The 19,687-nt window shown below is 37.8% G+C and overlaps 1 protein-coding gene across 9 annotated transcripts in view; it reads left to right on the top strand.

The window, feature by feature from the left end:
* Positions 1–19,687, top strand: part of BCAS3 (BCAS3 microtubule associated cell migration factor) — a 548,857-nt gene that overhangs the window by 206,285 nt on the left and 322,885 nt on the right. For 6 of the 9 annotated variants that reach the window (XM_075013783.1, XM_075013781.1, XM_075013779.1 and 3 more), the window contains exons 17-20: positions 2,551–2,595; positions 11,675–11,799; positions 12,512–12,677; positions 14,373–14,473. In XM_075013783.1, coding sequence (XP_074869884.1) covers positions 2,551–2,595; positions 11,675–11,799; positions 12,512–12,677; positions 14,373–14,473 — 437 coding nt within the window. The remainder of the gene's footprint in view (positions 1–2,550; positions 2,596–11,674; positions 11,800–12,511; positions 12,678–14,372; positions 14,474–19,687) is intronic. The other 3 variants (XM_075013784.1, XM_075013782.1, XM_075013780.1) reach the window with 1 other exon arrangement.

Below are 19,687 nucleotides of genomic sequence, written 5' to 3'. Positions count from 1 at the left end.
GTAGCAAATCAAATCAAAGCTCATGATCAGATAGAAAATTAGTCAAAGAAATAAAAATACTGTTTCAATTTTGAATGATAATCACTGTCATTTCGTATTTTTTGCCATAGGAAGACAATTACCAATATACTCTTATGTGCATTTGGCATTAGAGACATTGACACATAGAACTTAAGTGGCTTTTTTCCCCTGCCTTGACATTGCTGTGTTATTGTCACCCAGCACAGCCATCTGCTGCTGTCAGTTCAAGGACGGGTTATCTTGTAATATGTACATTGTCTTTTTTATTAACACACCAACCATGCTGTGCGAAGCAAATTGTAGAACATGTTCTCTTACTCGTGCAAAAGGTCACAGAAATGAATTGGAAATTAAGGAAAGTAGGGAACTCTTGAACAAAAAGTGCTGTGCCTTCTGCCATATATACAGACTTTGTATTAAAAATGTAAGCTATTTTTAGTGTAAGTTCAGTTTGTCTTGCAGGAAGAAAGTCAAGCAATACTGAAAATGTGCAATTTGAGTTAAAGCAGCACCAGACACTTTTATTTATTGATTGATTGATTGATTGATTTAAGGACAGTGGTAATTTTGACGGTTAAAAAAGACCTCATGGTAACATGTTCCATTTAGTAATAATTTATAAAAAAAAAAAATCACCAGATATTTAATTGTTTCACTGTCCTTCTATCTTAGGTAAATGGAGAAACTGAGGCAGAGTTAAGAAAACTGGTTTGCTGTAGGTAGGTCTCAGCCAGGATTACAACACAGAAATTCTTAGCTGCTTCTCTCATGGTTAGACCACTGGCTAGTGGCTTTCCAGTTTTAGACCAGGAAGATCTTTGGCTGTTGAGTATGTTGGTAGAGGATCGTACGGAGTAATGGAGAGTTCGGTGGGAGGGGGGTGTATTTGTTTGTTTTTTGTTTTGTCAGAGTTTTGTTACCTGTAGCACCACTTTATCTGTTCATGAATCCTTGAGTGGCTTTTGGATCAGAGTGGCAGCAACTTGCTGTCTGTCTTAGAAGTCAGTTGATCCAATTGAACTGGGTTCTAAACTGGTTAGGCATTTTCTGAAGAGCAGATGGTTTCACTGCAGTGGACCTAGATGTAGAACTGGGACCCCAGTATACAGGTGTCTGAAAATAATGTAATCAAAAGAGATGTTACTATAATAATAAAGTTGCAGAGCTTGTAGTACCTTTAATTTGGTCATGGACATAGATAAGTAAAATGGAAAAAAAATAATGTATGGGTTCCTTCTTTGTCCCTAGAAATTTTCTTGTCTTTGGATAAGTATGTCGTCAGCTCAGTAAGTGTGCAGGTATAACATTTTCATTTTCTTCACTTCATATAGCTATTTTCTTAAGAAGACATCTGTGTTCAGTGGTATTGCTCTTGTGTCAAATTGGTATAAATTTAAGTGAAACCCTACAGCTGCAGGCCTAATGCTCCCATTTTTGATAGCCTTTCGTCTTATATGGGTGGCTGAAAAGATTTCACTTCAATTTCATTTAGGATTTATTTACCCTTAACTCAAAGTATAGGAAAAAATAAGGTCACATCTGCATTTCAATTGACAGCAGCAATTATACAGGTAGTGGTAAACATCCAAAATAAAAATTATAGAAGCCCCAAGCATATAACTAACCTTAAATTTACCATCTTCTTTTTTCATATTGTATACAAATATTGGTATGGTTATGGCTTATGCTGAGGTGATTTAAAACAAACAAGCAAACTGATTAAAAACTGGTTATGTGGGGGGTGTTGGTTTTAAAAACTATACTGAACATTATGAAAAATAATGTTTAAAACTAATTTTGTGCTGTGGAGAACATTTTAATGAGCGATCAAACATATTGTGCATCAGTCTGAGATTTTTTGCTGTATTCCAAACTGGCTTGAAAGGGGAGAAAAGTGCAACTGTTATGCATTTTAATGTCCGAGAATGTATTTTTATAATGGGGGAAAGAGGAGGGAGAACTTCCCTAAAATAGCGTTGTTCTACCTGAAATTTATTTGTTGTAGGGACCGATCTCTTTTTTGGTTTTTTAAATTCTCATCAGGTTTTACACATTTAATGACAAATACCCAGACATCCACTGCTGTTGATGCTAATTGACTTTGTTAATCTGGTTATTAATGTTTACTTCAACATTGTTTTGAGGCCCTCAGCTTAAAAATATTTCCTGAAGGAAAATGATACTATCTAACTTTTCAAAATCTGTCCACATTAAAACTTATAGCAGCATGTGGATACTGTATTTACAGCAGTTAAGTGCATTGAAGGGGCTGATTCTGTAAACAGCTGCTACCATGTGTAGTCACATTGATCTCAGAGAAGCTACTTACATGAGTAAGCGTTCGGAGGATCTGGTCCTCAGCATCATGTTTATTACATGAAAAGTCAACATACCTTCAGGGGCCTTGCAAACAGTGATGAAAATTATTTTCTTTACCTTTATCTTAAATCTTAATAGCATGATATATATTGTACTTGTTAATAATGAGTTTTCATCTAATTTTTGTGCATTTTTCCCCTTTACATGAAGACCTTACCTGTTTGGAGCAGGATGTTTTTCCATAAAAGCTCCATGGTGAGTTCTGAGTTCAATCCCAGCATGCCTGTAATTCATTTGCTGTACTCACTAAAAATAAGTTTACATTCCAGTTGTTTTTGACTGCATGGGCTGGTACATAGGCAGAAGCACTGCATACTTATCTCTTTTTTAAACTATGGTTAAGTACCCACCATCGAATGCTCAAGAAACAAACGTGCACTCTTTTTCTCTCCTGATATTCATTATTTTAAAGGAGCTATTTTAATTAATATTTAAAGTAGAAAAATTTAGTTTTTAAAGTAAACTGCGGTGTTAGGAAAGCTAAAAAATTGTCTGGTTAGGCAGAGTTGAATACAATCTGTTCTAGAAACATATTCTCTCTCTCTCTCTAATATACACAGATAGGTACGTGCACGCAACCTTTTCATACCGTAGTGTCTACAAACTTTCTTTGCTTTCCGATAGAAAACGCCCACTACTGTAGACTTGTGTGTAGTAAATAAAATTAGGTAATCATAAAATATTATACTAAGAGGAATGAAGTTACAATATAATCATGACTAATCCTTTTCCAGTCAGGAAACCACTTTAAATGGTGAAAGATTTTTATGAACAGTAAACAAAAAGACGTTTGCAAGTTCTTATCACTGTGTCAAAAGACATGTTGTTCCTTAATAGTCAGCACATTTTTGTAATAATACAGTATATTTTTAAACATTTAACATTGCAGCATCTTGCCACAACCAGGTTAAACAATACAGTATAGCTATGGGGGAAAAAAATAATTATATGAAGTTGTTCCATGCAAGAAAATGGTGCAGCTGCTTTTGCAGTACTGTGTACCCTTCTACTTACCTTATTATAAAGAGTCTGATGGGGTCGGTGCAGATTTAGATAACTAGAACAGTATAGGGCTGTTAGTGTCTTAGAACGTTTCAAGAGCTTTTGGGGACTATGTACTTCAAGTATGCAATGATTTATGTATGCAGCTCTCCTTACCATTAATGGGAATTGTTCTCATACATCTCTGTTGCATCTAGGCCAGAATATTACCCCTCAGTCTATATTCAGTGGAAAAGTGGGGCTACTAAGCGAATGGAAAGGATAGATGCCTAACGGAACATTTGAGCTAACTCAAATACAAAAACAGTGCGGCACGAATTTCTGTTAAATAAGGACTAAGAGCAAAAGGAAATAAGGCGTAATTTCTTTATAGTGGGCATCGTTCCTATGGGTGGTTATCCTAATGTGTGTACTGTCACATCAAAGTAGTTTTTAAAATATAAATAAATTATGAAAGCAATTGTACTGCAGATATTATGTGAAAAAATAACTCAGAGTACTGGACAGTTGAAGATGGGGTAAAATAAGCTGCCTTTTTGTGTATGTAACAAAATTATTTTTCTGAAATTCATTTGTAAATGCAGTTTTCCATGTAGTTGACCATTCCATCTCATCGTTTTTCCCTGTTAACCATAGAGGCGTCAGACAAAAAATTTTGAGTGTGGATTATCTAGCAAATGGATGCGTCCGCAGCCTAGATTCATAAAGCGGGCTCCCGTAGCTTCAACAGAGACAATCATAGATGCTTGTCAACCAGAAATGATTTTAGAGTGAAACAAGATTAAAAGACTTAGATTAAAGAGAGGAATATATGAAATATAATAGACTTTAAAATCGTTGCTTGTCTTTTACAAGACTCTTTTGTGGTCTGTTTGATGCCAGTGTTGGCTCACGAGAAAATAATGTTTACTTGCCTGTACGGACATTGGGAGAAAAAAATATACTGGGGCAGGGAATGAAAAAGACGTGAGGCATGTTGTTTCTATTAAAATTTTAATGAGACTTAAAATTATGTCAGCAAAATGAGCTAAGATTTGACAACTTATTTTCTGTAGAATTTAGGGGCCAGTACATTTTTTCCTTATTTTCTCCATGGAATGGGAACTGGAATCATGTCGGTATTTACTTGTTGTTAGTCAAAACAGTGTACATTAATTTATTTACTATAATTTTAATTTAAAATCATTCTGGTTATTTGTGAGAGATATACAATTTTTTAATATTCTTGAACATCTAACTGTAAATTTCATGCAATATTTTTGTGTTGGCACTTAAATTAATTTTAAATAATTTAATTTAATTTTGAAAGAAAAAGATATATCTGCAATAAATTAGTTATTCTTTCAAAATTAATTAGTGGTTTCAGTTGTTCACCAGTTTTAAGTTACAGATAACAGTTGTCACTTAATATCTTTGTGAATGTGGCAAACATAAACATTTATTCTGTGGTAATATAATTCTAAACAAGTAGAATGAGATTAATTAATCCACATACAGTGTAATGTGTAGCTCAGTTCTATTGTATCAATTATATGTAATTTATTTCTTTTACCTAATTAGTAGATATTAATCTCCTAGATTGAAGCTAAAAATACAGTAGTGCAATATGAATGTCTAGCACTTTTTCTTTTTGAAAATGAATTTTAAAAAACTTAATGTAACTGTTTAACTTATAAAACCACAGTTTTACGACTCATTTGAAAGGGTAGAATTTATTTTTCAGACAGATATAGCTGTTTGAGAAACCTTGTATGCCTGTTCTTTGGTACTGTGTAATTTTATGCTTAGATTAAAAATAAGTTAATACTTTTAATTCACCTTACATTTCATGCAACAAAGACAAATAAAACAAAAACTTTAAATTAGTATCACTCGTATAATGCTTTTATAGACACTTGTACAGTAAGGCAACAAAAAGACATTAAGTCTAAGTATTTTGTATTTGTTACAACAATCAGCAGTTATCTTAATTTCTAAAACAGCATTTTTCCTGTAATAAAGTAGGTATAAAAAACCCTACATGTTTTCTCCAAGTCTCTTCTTCGGAACATCTGAGGAAATGGGACCTTTTTCTTGTATATCAACTGTTTTGCTTTCTTAAGTCCCTTTCTACAGTTTGAGCCTCTCTATTCCATCACTCTTCCGTCCAACAACATCTGTAATCCAGCATGATTTTAGTTAGCCTGACGACCACTTACCATGGGTGTGGCCAAGTTTCCCATGGTCCCATAATGTTTGTCTACAGCCACCAATCATGGCTCTCAATGTTCTATGTTGTAATTTAGCTGTACAGTAGACCCCTGACTTACACTGATGGAACCCCCATGTAAATCAAATTTCAAGCATCTCGGGGGAGCCAGGGCGCCTGGTCACTTTGCTGACTCCAGTGAGTGGAGGGGAGCCAGGAGCCAGGCGGCAGCAGTGCTGGTCAGTTTCCCTGCCTCTCAGTTGCGGTAACCCAAGATACGTGCAACTCGAGTTGACGTATTTCGGGGATCTACTGTAATTTACGCCTAAATATCTTCTGAAAGCCCACACTGTGCAGTGCAAGTGCTACTAGACAATATTGACCTACCATGATTGGGCACATTTTCTCGTTCGGCACCAGTCAGGTCTTGAGGGTGCCAGATTAGAGAGGTTCAATCTGAAGTAGCAGTTGCTTTTCACATTTTCCCAGAACATGTGCCAACCTTACAAGCATTTAAATAAGTTATAGGCCGTCATTCAGGAACATGTAGATTTAGAAAAGCATTGCTGTTTGAGTACAGAATCTTAAGCATGTGTTTAACTTTAATAGAAGCTAATGGGACTTAAGTACTCTCCAGAATAGGAATACACTTAAGTGTGAGCTTAACTGCTCCCCTGAATCAGGACCTAAATGTAAGGGGATATGAAATATTTATTGTGTAGTTTTGACACCACACTAAAAGTAGGGTTCTTATTGTTTTTTGACATTTTAACTGCTGAACTCATGAACATTTTTAATTTTAATCTTATAGTAAGTGTAATTTCTAGTGGTTGGAGCATTGGACTGGGGACAGGAATTCCTATGTTCTGTGCACAGCTTGGTCACTGTCTCAGAAAAAACTTGCTGGCATTTCTTTGCTTCTCTGTAGGACAAATTTGGTTTTAATAGGAGGTTTGCTGCTGCTTTTCAGTTGGACTAGAAGCAGCCCCACTGCATGGAGAATACTCCAAGATGTGGCATTTAGGGCTCTGTCTTGAACTACTAATTCAGACAAAACTTGCGGTGGAAGTGAAGAAGGGGGAAGCCCAGAGTGCTAAATGTTTTATTATTATTCAGCTAAATAGGGCTCCTGAGATCCATGTGCAGAGGGGACTCCTGTCCACATAGATCTCCCTCCCATTCATGAAGTCACTGTCGTCCTCCAGACCTTTAGGTCAGACCTAGGAAGGGATTTGTATGGTAAGAGGTACAGTCCGGAGTACGTCCATTATCTCCCTGACTCCGTAGTGCCTCACACTACCCCATCTTCTCCCTTTCCCCCGCTTCTGGCTTCTAAAGTGGGTCCATTGGATTCAGAAAATGGTGAAGTGTTGTGCGGGCTGGGGACAGGAACAGTGTGGATGAAGGTAGGTGGCCTGGCTCTCCTGGAGATCCCAGGGATCTGTAGAGTTTGTGAGTTGGGCCTTGAGCCTGTTCATGGGGAGGGGACGGGAGGGCAGAGGAGGAGAGGGGAGAGTTCTCCGTAGTACCACTAATTAGAGTTAGAAAGACGTCTCAGATAAAGCCTCTTAGAGATGTCTCCCACTTCTCTGTCCTTTCCCGCCAGAGAGTGGTATGGGTCCCATTGTTATTAGTTGTGTCCTTTCACCTTGCTGGGTCCACATACAGTAATTTGGAAAGACCCAGACCTAGAAAAATAGGATCTTTGAGCTTTGTGGTAGCTGTAAAATATAATGCAGTCATTTATCAAGGTGACACATTGACATAAGGACAATGTATACTTTACACCCATTAGTTTCCATTCTTGTTTTAAAGTGATTGATTCTTTGTTTTAGCTTTATCTTATTGCAGTATATCCATTGTAGTAAAACGTATGGTTTAACGTGTTGAAAGTTTTTATACTTCAAATATTCATTTAATTTTTTAAAGTTGATGCCAATTGGCTTAAAATTCTAGTACTCAGAGAAATTTATGAGGTGTTGACAGGTTAAGGGGGAGTAAAGAGCAGAAGTTCACAGCAGAAACAAGTTAGTCACCACCTATCGTCACCATTACTGTTATCATTTATGAAGCTTGAAAAGCTGATCAGGTACACATAATAATTAGGATTTCTATTTTTCAAGAAGACATTAAAGAATTCTTTGTTACAATTACATGGCAATGTATTTCTTTAAAAGTTTTACCATGTGTGTCAATTTTGAAAACCACTGGAAGTCGTTTCAGGGAAAGTAGTTTGGGAATGTATTAATGAGAACTCTCTGGTAAATTAGGATGTGGGAGGCAGGTGGGAGAGGGGGATAGTAAAGATTTCAGTGTTGTTAAACTTTCTAGTGTGGATTTGTCGACATCATTGTATTTTTATTTTCAGAAATATGTCTAAATCAAATCCGATACGCACTTTTTTAACAGTACTAAATTTAACCACATGAATAATCTTGTTTTACAAGGTCTCTGCTTTCTATGTGCAAAACAACATTCTTGAACAGAAAATGTTTTGGCACTGAAAACCGACACTGAAGTGCATGGCTTGAAAGACATATGTTATAAAGATATGGTGTAAATATAATGCAGTCTATACCATTTCCTTTAAATATGTTTATATTTGTATTTAGATAAACATGATTCTTTGGCCATTGGGATGGAAAAGCTCTGATAGAGGTTTTCATTTGTAATGATTAGAGGACCAGATATATTTCTGTAAATTCATAAAACGCTACTGAAGCCAGTTAAGTTAGTCCAGAGTTTTATCAGTGTAACTGAGCAGAATTTAACCAAAAGTGTATATTCCTGTTTTCCTATCTTTTTGATATATATTCCCCCCCAACCCCACCAATATTTTTTTGTTGTTCTCAGATTTTACTATAAAAATGTTCATAGTTATCTGTAAAACTGTTGACAGGAAAAAATTAAAAATCTGGATCGTGCTCTCACTCAATTTTTGCTTCATATTCTACCAGTCATATGCAGGTTGCTCTTCTAATAGACCCTCCCGGCTCTCTATGAAATAAAATCATTTACTAATTGAGGTGCATTTCAATACGTAACACTATTCATATATGCATACATTTAAGCTTTTATTTGTGCAGGAGACGCTAATCATGTTTTGTTAATCAGATAGGTTTTCCTTGGAAGTTAAGGAACTAAAAAGAAGCAATTGATACGTTGTTATGGAAATGGTAGGAAATCTTGCTTTTATAGCGGAAGCTATTTTTTAAAAAGTGTAAGAAAATGTAGCAAATAGTTTAAACTTCCAGTGCCAGTTCTAATATTGTAAGGTAGAAGTTTCACCTCCCTGGGTGGGACCTGACCAGCCGCGAACATGAGAATTCGACAGACCATGGAAAGTTCCCTGCCACTGGCCCCTAAGCCTCCACCCTCTCCCCAGCTGGCTGCTCCTTCGCCTGTTGCTGTGCTGCTGGACGACCACCCATGTTGCCCCACTCCCAGTCCCAGAGGCTGCCAGGAGAAGCCAGGTCCGGCCCGTGCTGGAGATGCAGCACCAGCCATGTGTGGCTGTCTCCTGCCCTGCAGGACTTCTAGGGGAAGCTGGCTCCAGCTCTGGCCCTACAGGGCTGCCGGGAAGAGTCAGCTCCAGCCCTAGGGGGATGTGGGCTCTCCCACAGCTGCCCTTCCTCCCACCCTTGTGGGCCTGTAGGGGATGCCAGCTGCAGAGCCCCACGGCGGCCTGAGGATGCGGGCTGCAGTCTCCTGCCTGGCTCTCTGGTCCAGTGACATCCCTGTTCCTGCCAGATGAGGGATGTTGCTGGATTAGAGAGTGCCGGTTTTAGGAGTGCCAACCTGTAGATTGTATCAGAGGGGTAGCCATGTTAGTCTGGATCTGTAACAGCAACGAAGGGTCCTGTGGCACCTTATAGACTAACAGAAGAGTTTTGAGCATGAGCTTTCATGAGCACAGACTCACTTCATCAGATGCTGGTTTGTTTGCTTTTGGAAACAAGGCAGTTGAATTCTTCTATAGATTGGAACCTTTTTACAACTCAGATTTTTGACCCAGTAGTCTGTAGTTAGAGCTGTAACTGGCTGATGGATCAAGGGCTTTGTGACAGTTTAGTATTGGGATTATTGATACAATACATTGTGGTTGCTGTCTTGGGACATTCTGGTCTCTCACACATGCGAGAGCGCTAGGGTCCTGCTCACAAGCCCCCTGAAGTCCCCAGGAATCTTTCCATTGACTTCTGTGGCTTTGACAGAGGCCCTAAGTCAGTGTGATGAAGAGTTTTTTTCAGAGGGTTTTCAAAACAAAACACTCTCATGTGACCACTGACATGCTGTGGGTGACCTGCAGCAGACCATTTACTCTGTCTGTGCCTCAGTTGACCCATCTGTAAAATAGTCATAATGCAGTCTTCCCAGATGTGTTGGGTGGCTGTCTTACTGCTGTCTAGGAAACCTTTTGAAATGTTTGGCTGAATATGCAGTAGCCTGGCAAACTATTAATCCTTTTTCTTAATCTTAAAAATGACAAAGCCAATTTCCCCAGTGTGTTGTAGAAAAAAACATTCTCTCCTTAGATGAGTTCTTGCTGAAAGTTTAAACAAGACTGTTTGAGTTACAGGAGAATGAAAATGCCTTTGGGAGGGTAGAGCCTCTGCAGTCAGGGTCAGAGAAGGCTGTTCAAAGCCCAGCTCAAGGAATCCTTCTCGTTGTTATATTTACTTTTGTTTATGGTAACTTTTTTTTTTTATGATGATGATTTAAAAATTTTGTCCTGTTGAAATCAATTCTTGCTGTCTGTGGTTGATTGATTTCTGCTGAGCCACATCACCAACCTGAAAGTGGTTAATTATACAAAAAATGCCAACTGCTATGAAGGATACAAGTGCCTTGATAATTATGCACCATATTAGGGTTGTTTTATTATCAATTGGTTTTCTGTTTGGTTTTCTGCCACTTGAGCCCATGATAATGTAATAAAAATATGGTCTTGCTTATACCTATGGGGGTTGAAAATCACATTGTACAAAAATGAAGGGGAATGAGAGCAGGGAATATGATTGATTCAGCGCTCACAGGGAGGGGATAGTGTTTTGTGGAGTAGCTAAGCAAGCAAAGAACATAAGCAACTTGGGGTAGGTGGCAGTGCAAAGAAACAGAGGAAGAGAGGGATATGAAACAGTCAGACGAGGGAGAAGGGAGACTGTGGTAAAGGGAAAATAGCATCCCAGGCAGCCCTTTTGTTTTGTGGTTAAATTAATTGAGGAAATGAGCATTGCTCCGAAAATGATTCTAAATGCATGTAAAACAGAACATAATCCTCCAGTGTTTGTGTTTTAATTAATCTCCGGTTTCCTGGGTTAGATTGGCCTTTGATCAATTTCACTCAGGCAAAATGATGAAAGCACAATTTTTTTAAAGGACGCAAGAAGGAAAATAAAAGTTTGAATGGTGTTGTCACTGAACATAATTACATACCATTGGATCTTACATATTATCATGCACTCTGTGGTGTCCCCAAGGACAGCACTTCTTAATTTCATTCTGTGCAATTTTGTTTTTTTCCATAGCATTATTACTGCACATGTTGTCTCCATTGCCTGGTATCCTCTGCATGTTCCTCCCTGCTCCCCATCTCATTTCTCCCACAGCGGAATTGAATATAAACATAGGTGGTCATTCTGCACTGCAGAACTTGTTAGGGTTGTTTGTAAGTGTCTTCTCTTTAAAAATGCAAGAAAATGGCAACCAACTAAAGTGATTGACCCAGAATTTAGACTGACTTTCCCCAGAGACTCAATAAAAAGATGTGTAAAAATGTTTGCACTTGTTCTTGGCTATTGGAGACCTGCAATACTGAGTCTTTCCAACACCTTAAACAATTCTGCATTATTAGACAGTCCTGTTCTTAAAGCCCAGCAGTTAAAGAACATTTGGGGCATGATTTTCAGAAGTGAAGTTCTCTCAACTCTTGTTGAAGTGGGTGGGAGCTGGAAACGCTCAGTAATTCTGCAAATCAAGGCCATGGGACTTAGAATGAAAGTTGAATGAGAGACCCCTTTGGTCACTAGCAAATATGTCTTGGAGAATTACCTTGCGTTAATTTTTCTTTGTTTTTATTTTAAGCAAAACCAAACCAGCTCCACAGATTTCACCTAGTAAATCAGTGGGAGGAGAGTTTTGTGTTGCTGCAGTCTTTGGCTCCTCGAGATCCTGGTTTGCAAACAATCCAGGTTTAAAACGAGAAAAAGGTTGGTTTGTTGGAAAAGAATTAGGTTTGCTCTTTTGTGTTTATCTTGGTTTTGATTTCTTTCCCATTTTAAAATAGCCCCTGACTAAATACAGTGTGCCTGTTCCTTTTTTAATTATTAATTATCTTTGCAACTGTATATGATGTGTTTCAAACTTCTGGAAGCCATTGGAAACTGAGGGTATCGGGAGTGTGCTCTTATGGCACAGGACCAAGTTATAACAAAATCAAAATTGCAAAATGAGCCAGTTTATATAATTATGACAACAAAGACACTTGTGATCCTATATGGTACTGTTCAGAGATGCCTTTGGCATGCTATTCAGGAGTGCTCCTGCAGCCATTTGGGAAGCTGCTCTATATTTCTAGGATGAAATACCTGTCAGAAATAGCTAAGTAAACATAGATTTGGAAATATGTGACTATCCAAACATTCTCCATTCCCAAGAGGCAGTCAGAGACTACACCCCATATTGTTGCCATACATGCTAATTGGGCCTTGTGAATTTCAGTGAAGAAACAAGTATGTTCTGTGCTTTACTTTCCCATACCTGTCCAGAATCTCCCCTCATGATGTTAATTGATGTGGTTAACCAGGAACATTTATAAAAAGTCCTAATGCATTTGTAAAATTTGAAAAAGTCACTGCTGTTGAAGATTTTCTTTCTACCTCTGCTATTCTGCTGTAATAACAGATATTTTCTTTCCCATAGATCAGTCAAAACAGTTTGTGGTGGAATCGTTGTACGTTATCAGTTGTTACGGTACCCTGGTAGAACATGTGTTGGAACCACGTCCACTCAGCACAGCTGTGAAGATTAGCGATGACACGCCTTTGGAAATGGTGACCTGTCCGAGAGCCAGCTGGACCTTGGTTAGGTAGCTCATCCCTTTGAATTACTCTTTACTTTGTCTTTATTCTGTAGGTGGCGAGGCCATTTTAGGAAGGGCTAGAATGACCTCAGCCCATATTGACCATAGTGGGACATGAGGGTGCTGAGCTGCATTCACCACACTGAGTAGGGCTGGATGTCTGGCAAGGACCAAATCCAGATCTTTTGGAACTCAGTAGCAAAATCTTACGTGAGTGCACTCCAGATCAGAATTTGGTGCTATATTTTTGATAAAGCATGAAATTTTGCCACCCCTGTAGACACACAGACATTATACAGTAGAACCCCTATGTACTCAACTTCGACTTGTGCACTACTTGGATTAACATGAATCAAAATCATGAGTGGTGGGGAGCTAGGAACCAGGTGGCTCCCAGCTTCCCTCCGCTTGTGAGAGCTGGGCAACTGCACTACTGCGTTGGTCAGTTCCTCGTCTGCAGGAGTGGCGGGGAGCTGGAACCAGGTGGCAGCCTGACTCCTGGCTCTCCCCTGCTCCTGACTCCCCTTCGCTTGCGGGAGCCAGGAAACTGACCAGTACAGCAGTACTGGGCACTTCCTTGGCTCCTGCAAGGAGGAGAGCTGAGAGCCAGGCTGCCGCCTGGTTTGTTGCTCCCCACCAGTCCTGGGAGCCAGGAGACTGACCAGCGCAACAGCACTGGTCAGTTTCCCAGCTCCCCTGACTTGTGCAAAATTTGACTTGCACGTGGTTGCCTGGGACCACAACCTATGCATAAGTCAGGGGTTTACTGTACACAAGTTTAGAATTAACTGTCGAATGGTATAGAAATCAATGCTAATTTCCTTTAAAATAATCAGATATAATTTAGCTCCTTTTTCGTTATTCGGACGAGAAATAGTTAATTATTGTAGCAGTAAAAATATAATACTGAAGTTCTTCACTGAGATGTGTGGTTGGAGCCTGCAACATACAGAAAGAAACTAGGCAAGATTTCCTGTAAGTAGTTGAATGCAGAATCATATCATCCATAGCTGAAGAAATTAATTCTGACTTGTGGAATAAAACAAACAGAAATTGATGAGAAAATGTTGTCAGTGCTTTCGACGTTTTAAAATATTTTTCCATTGATTTTTGTAGGCTCCGATATTCTTTAGTAGTACTCATTCCTGGACTGGACTAATCAATACTTGATTTACCAAGCTATTTAGGAGTGGCCAGCCATAATTAAAATTACAACACAGTCTTCTAAACCATTATTGTTGAAATGAGCAGGTTGAAATGGAATTGCAAATTCTAATTGGATCAATAGTCCATAACTTTACACAGCTCTGTTTTCACAGTTTCGTCACTGCTTGATTTCCTTTAGAGAACAGTAGAAACAGTAGTGTAAGAAAACACAAGTGTTCATCAGGTTCTGTTGTGTGTTAATATTAAACAGTGCTAGCATGACCTAGAATTGTTCCAACATTCATTCACCAACATATTCTAAGCTGTCTTGATCCCTTTGTGTGTTCAGTATATAATACTGTCAGCAAAAACATGTCTCCGATTCCCAGATTGTATGGGTTTGTCACATTTTTTCAGCTAACTGCTGTGTATTTCAGTGCTTGAATAAGCTCATTTAAATAATTATAAACATTGTACAAGCTTGCGCTGACACAGACACTGATTTACGTTCTCCATATTAGCTTAAATATTAATATTCTTGTCTTGTGTCCTCAGAACTCCTCAGTGGAATGAACTGCAACCACCATTTAATGCAAACCATCCATTGCTCCTAGCTGCAGATGCAGTGCAGTATTATCAATATCTGCTCGCCGGCTGTAAGTAGTTTAGAACTTTTTGTCTTTTTTATATGCAAATTTAGTGTAACTTACTAAAACAGTTTCTTAGCTTATGTTTTTAAAGCAAGATAGCATTGATATCAACAATCACATATGCAAATATTCGTGATTGGGAAATTTTTATTTTATAAAGCAATAGATGTGGAATGAGTGATAATTTAGCGGCTTCTTAACATGAAAAATTTTAAAAGAAATGCAATTTCAGAAGTTTAGCACCATAGTGGAACTTGTGTAGTTCAAGACATGCCAAATGCCTCAACATTTCCATTACAAGTTCATATTCTAATGAAAATAGCTGCTTATGTCTCAGCTGGAAAAAGTTACTATGGGTTAAAAATGTGACATAAAAGTAGGGCTGCCAATTAATTGCAGTTATCTCAAGCAATTAATGTAAAACAAATTAATTAAATAAAAAGTGGTGATTAAATAGTTTTAATCACATATTAAAGAATTATAGAATGTTCATTTAAATTATAATATTACTGGTTGTTTTTCTACATTTTTAAATATTTCTTTCAGTTTCAACACAGAATTTAAAGTGTGCAGAGCTCTTTTGCCACTATTTTTATTACAAATATTTCCACTGTAAAAAAGATAAAGAATAGTATTTTTCAGTTTGTCTCATACGAGTACTGCAATGCAACCTATTGTCATGAAAGTGCAATTTAAAAATATAGCTTTTTTTTTGCATAACTGCATTCAAAAACTAATGTAAAACATTAGACCCTCAATCCTACATCTTAGGCAGTTGCTACGACAAATATGTTTGTTTACAATTACAGAAGATAATGCTTCTGGCTTCTTCTTTATAGGGTCAACTGCCAGTGATAATAGGAGTTTGCATGGCACTGTTGAAACTGATGTTGCAAGGCACATTTAAATGTGACAGGGCAGTTCCTAAATGAGCCACCCCATTGTATCTAAACACAGGAGAATGTATAGTGCATCTGATCCTGAATAGCAAATATTCTGTTTTCAACTTACCATGTGACGGTCTTTATTTACTGGTGCATTTCTTTGGGTGGACCCAGAAGAGAAACTGGGGAGAGGACTTCTGGAGTTCTGGTAGCTTAGAACTGAAGGACGCAGTGCTTTGGAAGGAATTTGCCAGGAAGGTACTGCGTACTTCAGTATGGGATCACTAGTAGAGTTTTCATACCACCAAATGTACTCACAGAGTATTTGTTAGGGTTTCATCTAGACTAGAACTGAGATACTAAGAGAGAGTTCCGTGCAGCCCTGACATGAGCAGAATCCAGAGAGAACACCATGTGGTCTTCTAAGATCCTTAGGCTCCTGTAATGTCTTTCCTTTTCTTGTTTGTATTATTTTCCCTGATGAATCAGGTCTTTGCCAACTATTCTTCCCACTCCCGTGGAATTCCTGATTGCAGGGCTATTTGTAGCCCACATCTCAAGTGGCTGCTTTGCTCTAGAATCTTGGCAGCATTTCCAGAGATGTCTGGCTACCTGCTACAAACCGTGTGAGATCCATGACCTCATTGCAGGGAGAAAATACATATTGCATTATATGTTAAGTAATGATACATACAATTTCTTTTCATTAATATAATATCAAATTTGGGGATTAGTATGGGAATATAGTGAGTCTCTGTTTTCTCAATTGGGCAGCTGAAATTGAAATTCTGTAATTATCATCTGGAAGTCCTATGAAGAGGAAACTCTTTGCATAGGTAAAGACGCTCATGGGGAAACCAGACCCTCTGCTTAATTGACAGTGCAGACAATGCCAGTGTATTCGAGCAATTAAAAATGGAAAAAGTGGACATCTCGGTCAAAAGATTGTAAGCCTGAAACATGATGGATAAAAGCAACACTGGCACCAAGTTAGGGATATTACCTCTACCTGTCCATCTGTTGCACACTTTCTGGAACTCAGAATATTGGAGAGGCCTACAAGCTTAGAAAATATTTTGTAGTTACTTAGGAAAATATTCAGAAGGTGTAGTAATGGTTGGTTTTAATTCCACATACCTTGTATTCTGTACTTTGTACTGTATTTTCTCGATGCAGTAAGCCTTTCATATTTAAGATGAACATGTTTTAGCTCTACTAATTCAAAATGTTGCTCACCTATAAAGGATGTGTTTTCTGAGTGCCCAGTTTTAAAAACCCAGTCTAAAGTTATGGAGTTTCATTTTCTTTATATATGGGAAATGATTGACATAGACAGTGAAGGCACTTAGCAGCTTATAACAAGGGCGAGGAAAACAGTGATGTAAAAGCAAATAGTAAAGAAATTGTCCATTCGGGAAAGGAGAGTGAGAGGAGGATGCAGAGCCACCTCATAATTCACAAACAGAATAAATAAGATGCAGACAATAAACAAAATTCTACCTTTGTTACACAGAAAACCCTCATCAGAGTCACTTTTGTGTACACTTCTGTGGCTGGTAAACACAGACGTTAACTTTTAGCTTCCCTTTCTTGCCAATAGAGTGTCTTCCAATTAAAGTCCATTTTACTGTTCTCTTGTAGTGGGTCAGCACAAGTCTTGTACACTTCTTAAGTCCCAGTTCAGCCCTCAAAATAGGGCTTACATTGAATTAACATAATGCACAGGTTTGTGCTTGCTTTCTATAGGTGTGCAATTAAGGAAGAATTAATAATGCTTTTATGAGAACAGTCTGGAAATCTGCATCATTGAAAGTCATTAGAAAAATCTAGAGATTGTATTGGTAAATTCTATGTCTAATTTGTACATGAAAACTGAAAATGGACCAACTGTAATATTTTTGCAACACAGTGAAGCATTAATTCAATGCAGTGTTTTGATAGCAGACCCACTGCAGTCTATTTGCAGCAGACATCTTTGGAATTATCTAGTGGAGGTTGCTATGGAAAGGATGACCAAGCTGTAAATTAGTACTGTTTTTGCGAGAGCAGAGAACAACATAAGACCTTTTTTGCCAGCCAGAGAAATTATGCTGAATATGATTTTGTAATAGAACAAACGACAATGAACAGAAAACGTGAATTTGCGGTTTGTGAGAACCAAAAGGTTTGATTTAGTCCATTTTATGTACCGAGGGGAAAATGGTTAATTTTAACAAGTTCTATGTGAAATAAAAAGCTCTGCACAAAATAAATTCATTGCCCTAGTTACTGTAAAAAATTGGGTAATAGCAAATTTCAGACTAGAGCTACCAACTGCTACTTAGGATACTTCTATACTTACCAGAAGATTGACACTTTCAGGGTTGATCTTCTGGGATTTGATTTAGCATGCGTAGTGGGGACATGCTAAATGGAAACATCAGGGCCAATAGTTGGCCATGGTACTCCTTATTCTTGAGAGGAGTAAGGGAGATTGATGGGAGAAACTCTCCCGTCAAACACCCACTGTGTGGATCGCCTGATAAATTGATCTTTGATATGTTAATTCCAGCTATGCAGTTGTTGTAACTGGAATTGTGTATCTAAGATCAACTTTTGGGTCTAGTGGACACCAGCCCTCAGGTGATTAGATCTGATCATCTTCCTTTGGACAACATTCCTTTTTCTTAAATATCGTTGTGGGACTGCAGTGCCTTTAGACAAATTACGGGCGTATGTTGTGCTTCATAAAATAAAAACAAAACCTGTAGAAATAGGTCAAAACTACACAAAGACAAATCCAGTAATCATCTCTTTTCAGCCATGATGACTTCCATAATGCACAAGCAGGTCTTTTTGCTGGCATTTGACTATGGATGTTTTCAAATAAAAGTACATGCATTCTCATTTGTTGGAGTTTGGGGGATTATTGTGAGGGTGCATGCTATGCAGTATGGAAGGTATTAAACATAGAGAGAGGTCAACATTTTTAAATGCAAATATGAAAATTTAGGCACCAAGATCCCTACTTAAGCACGCAAATAGTCTTACGTGCCAGGTACCCATAGCTCTGACCGAGATAAAAAAGAGATGTGGATAATGGTCCCTACTGATAGTCGGGCTATTCATGTGGATAACTATATGTGAAGTTGGATTCCTAGCTCTGGGAGACGTGTACTTTTGCTCCAGTAGTACATAGGTCAGAGAAACTGGTTTGTTTCGTAACACGGTGAGATAATTGCTGAGACTCCGTATACTCATGCTGCTGTTGATTTGTTACAGTCCTGATACCTTTCAGTCTAAGTGCTTGTGCATCCTGTGCTGGTCTTGTCATTTCACATCTTTTGGGTAACAGGACCAAAAAAAGAATACATTAGGGCTTCGACTGCCAAAGTGAGGAAAAATAAATGAGCGTGCTCCAAAGAAGTAATATAAGAGTCTCATCTCTATTTCATCCTTACGAGCAGGACATGGTATGCTGTCCCATATTTTGCCTCTTTCCTAGGGAATAAGTGTTCCAGTTGTACTGTTAATAATGACCATGGTAAAAAGCAACAGCTCAAGAAGACTTCTTTTGTAGAATAAATGCAAAACATTTTAAAGTTCCTTTTTATGTATAGAGATTGTTCCATAACGCTTTCAAGGTTAATGCCTTGTTCAATTACTTAAAAATTGGAGAACAATGGTAGCTGCTGGATGCTGAGCCAATAGAAATCTGGCCAAGAGAAATTTTAAGTTCTGTTTGTGAGTTTATGCAGCTTGACTGTCTGGGCCAGACCTACTCCTTTTCCAGTATTTTCCATTCATTTGTAGATGCACTGAGTTACAAGTATTTCCACTGCATACTTTTATGAATATAGAGATTTTTGCATTGCATACACTTATTCTACAATGTGTCCAGAAATACAGAAGACTGATCTCTGAATTTAGGTAACTTTATGTAACAGTTATAGTTATGTAGTTTTTCAATTTCTGATTAAATTAGGAGTAATATATAAATATGGTGAAAATAAGATCCTTTAATGTTACACAAATATCTGAGCCAGATTCATCCCTAATCTTGAAATTAGGGAAGAACGTAGATACATTGTTTGCTTTAGTAAATGCCTAAAAAGCTACGCCACTCAAATCACCGCTTCTACTGAGAGAGCTTTTTTATATTTTTTAAATAAAATAAAACTCCACATTGAGTGTATTTTAATATTTGACATCTCTTTCAAATCCTTTAGTTGTTGTAAACATTATCTATTATTTTATAGTGCACATTTTGTTAATCTAAAAATGCTGGCTAAATGTTTATTTAAAATTCATTTGCATTGTTTGAGTTACCATGATTATTTTTAAAACAATCAAGTTT

This window comes from Carettochelys insculpta, chromosome 19 (assembly GCF_033958435.1).
Source record: "Carettochelys insculpta isolate YL-2023 chromosome 19, ASM3395843v1, whole genome shotgun sequence".
In the NCBI taxonomy this organism is placed as follows: Eukaryota; Metazoa; Chordata; order Testudines; family Carettochelyidae; genus Carettochelys; species Carettochelys insculpta.
Note: the sequence above shows the minus strand (reverse complement) of the source record. Positions and strands in the feature narration are given on the sequence as shown.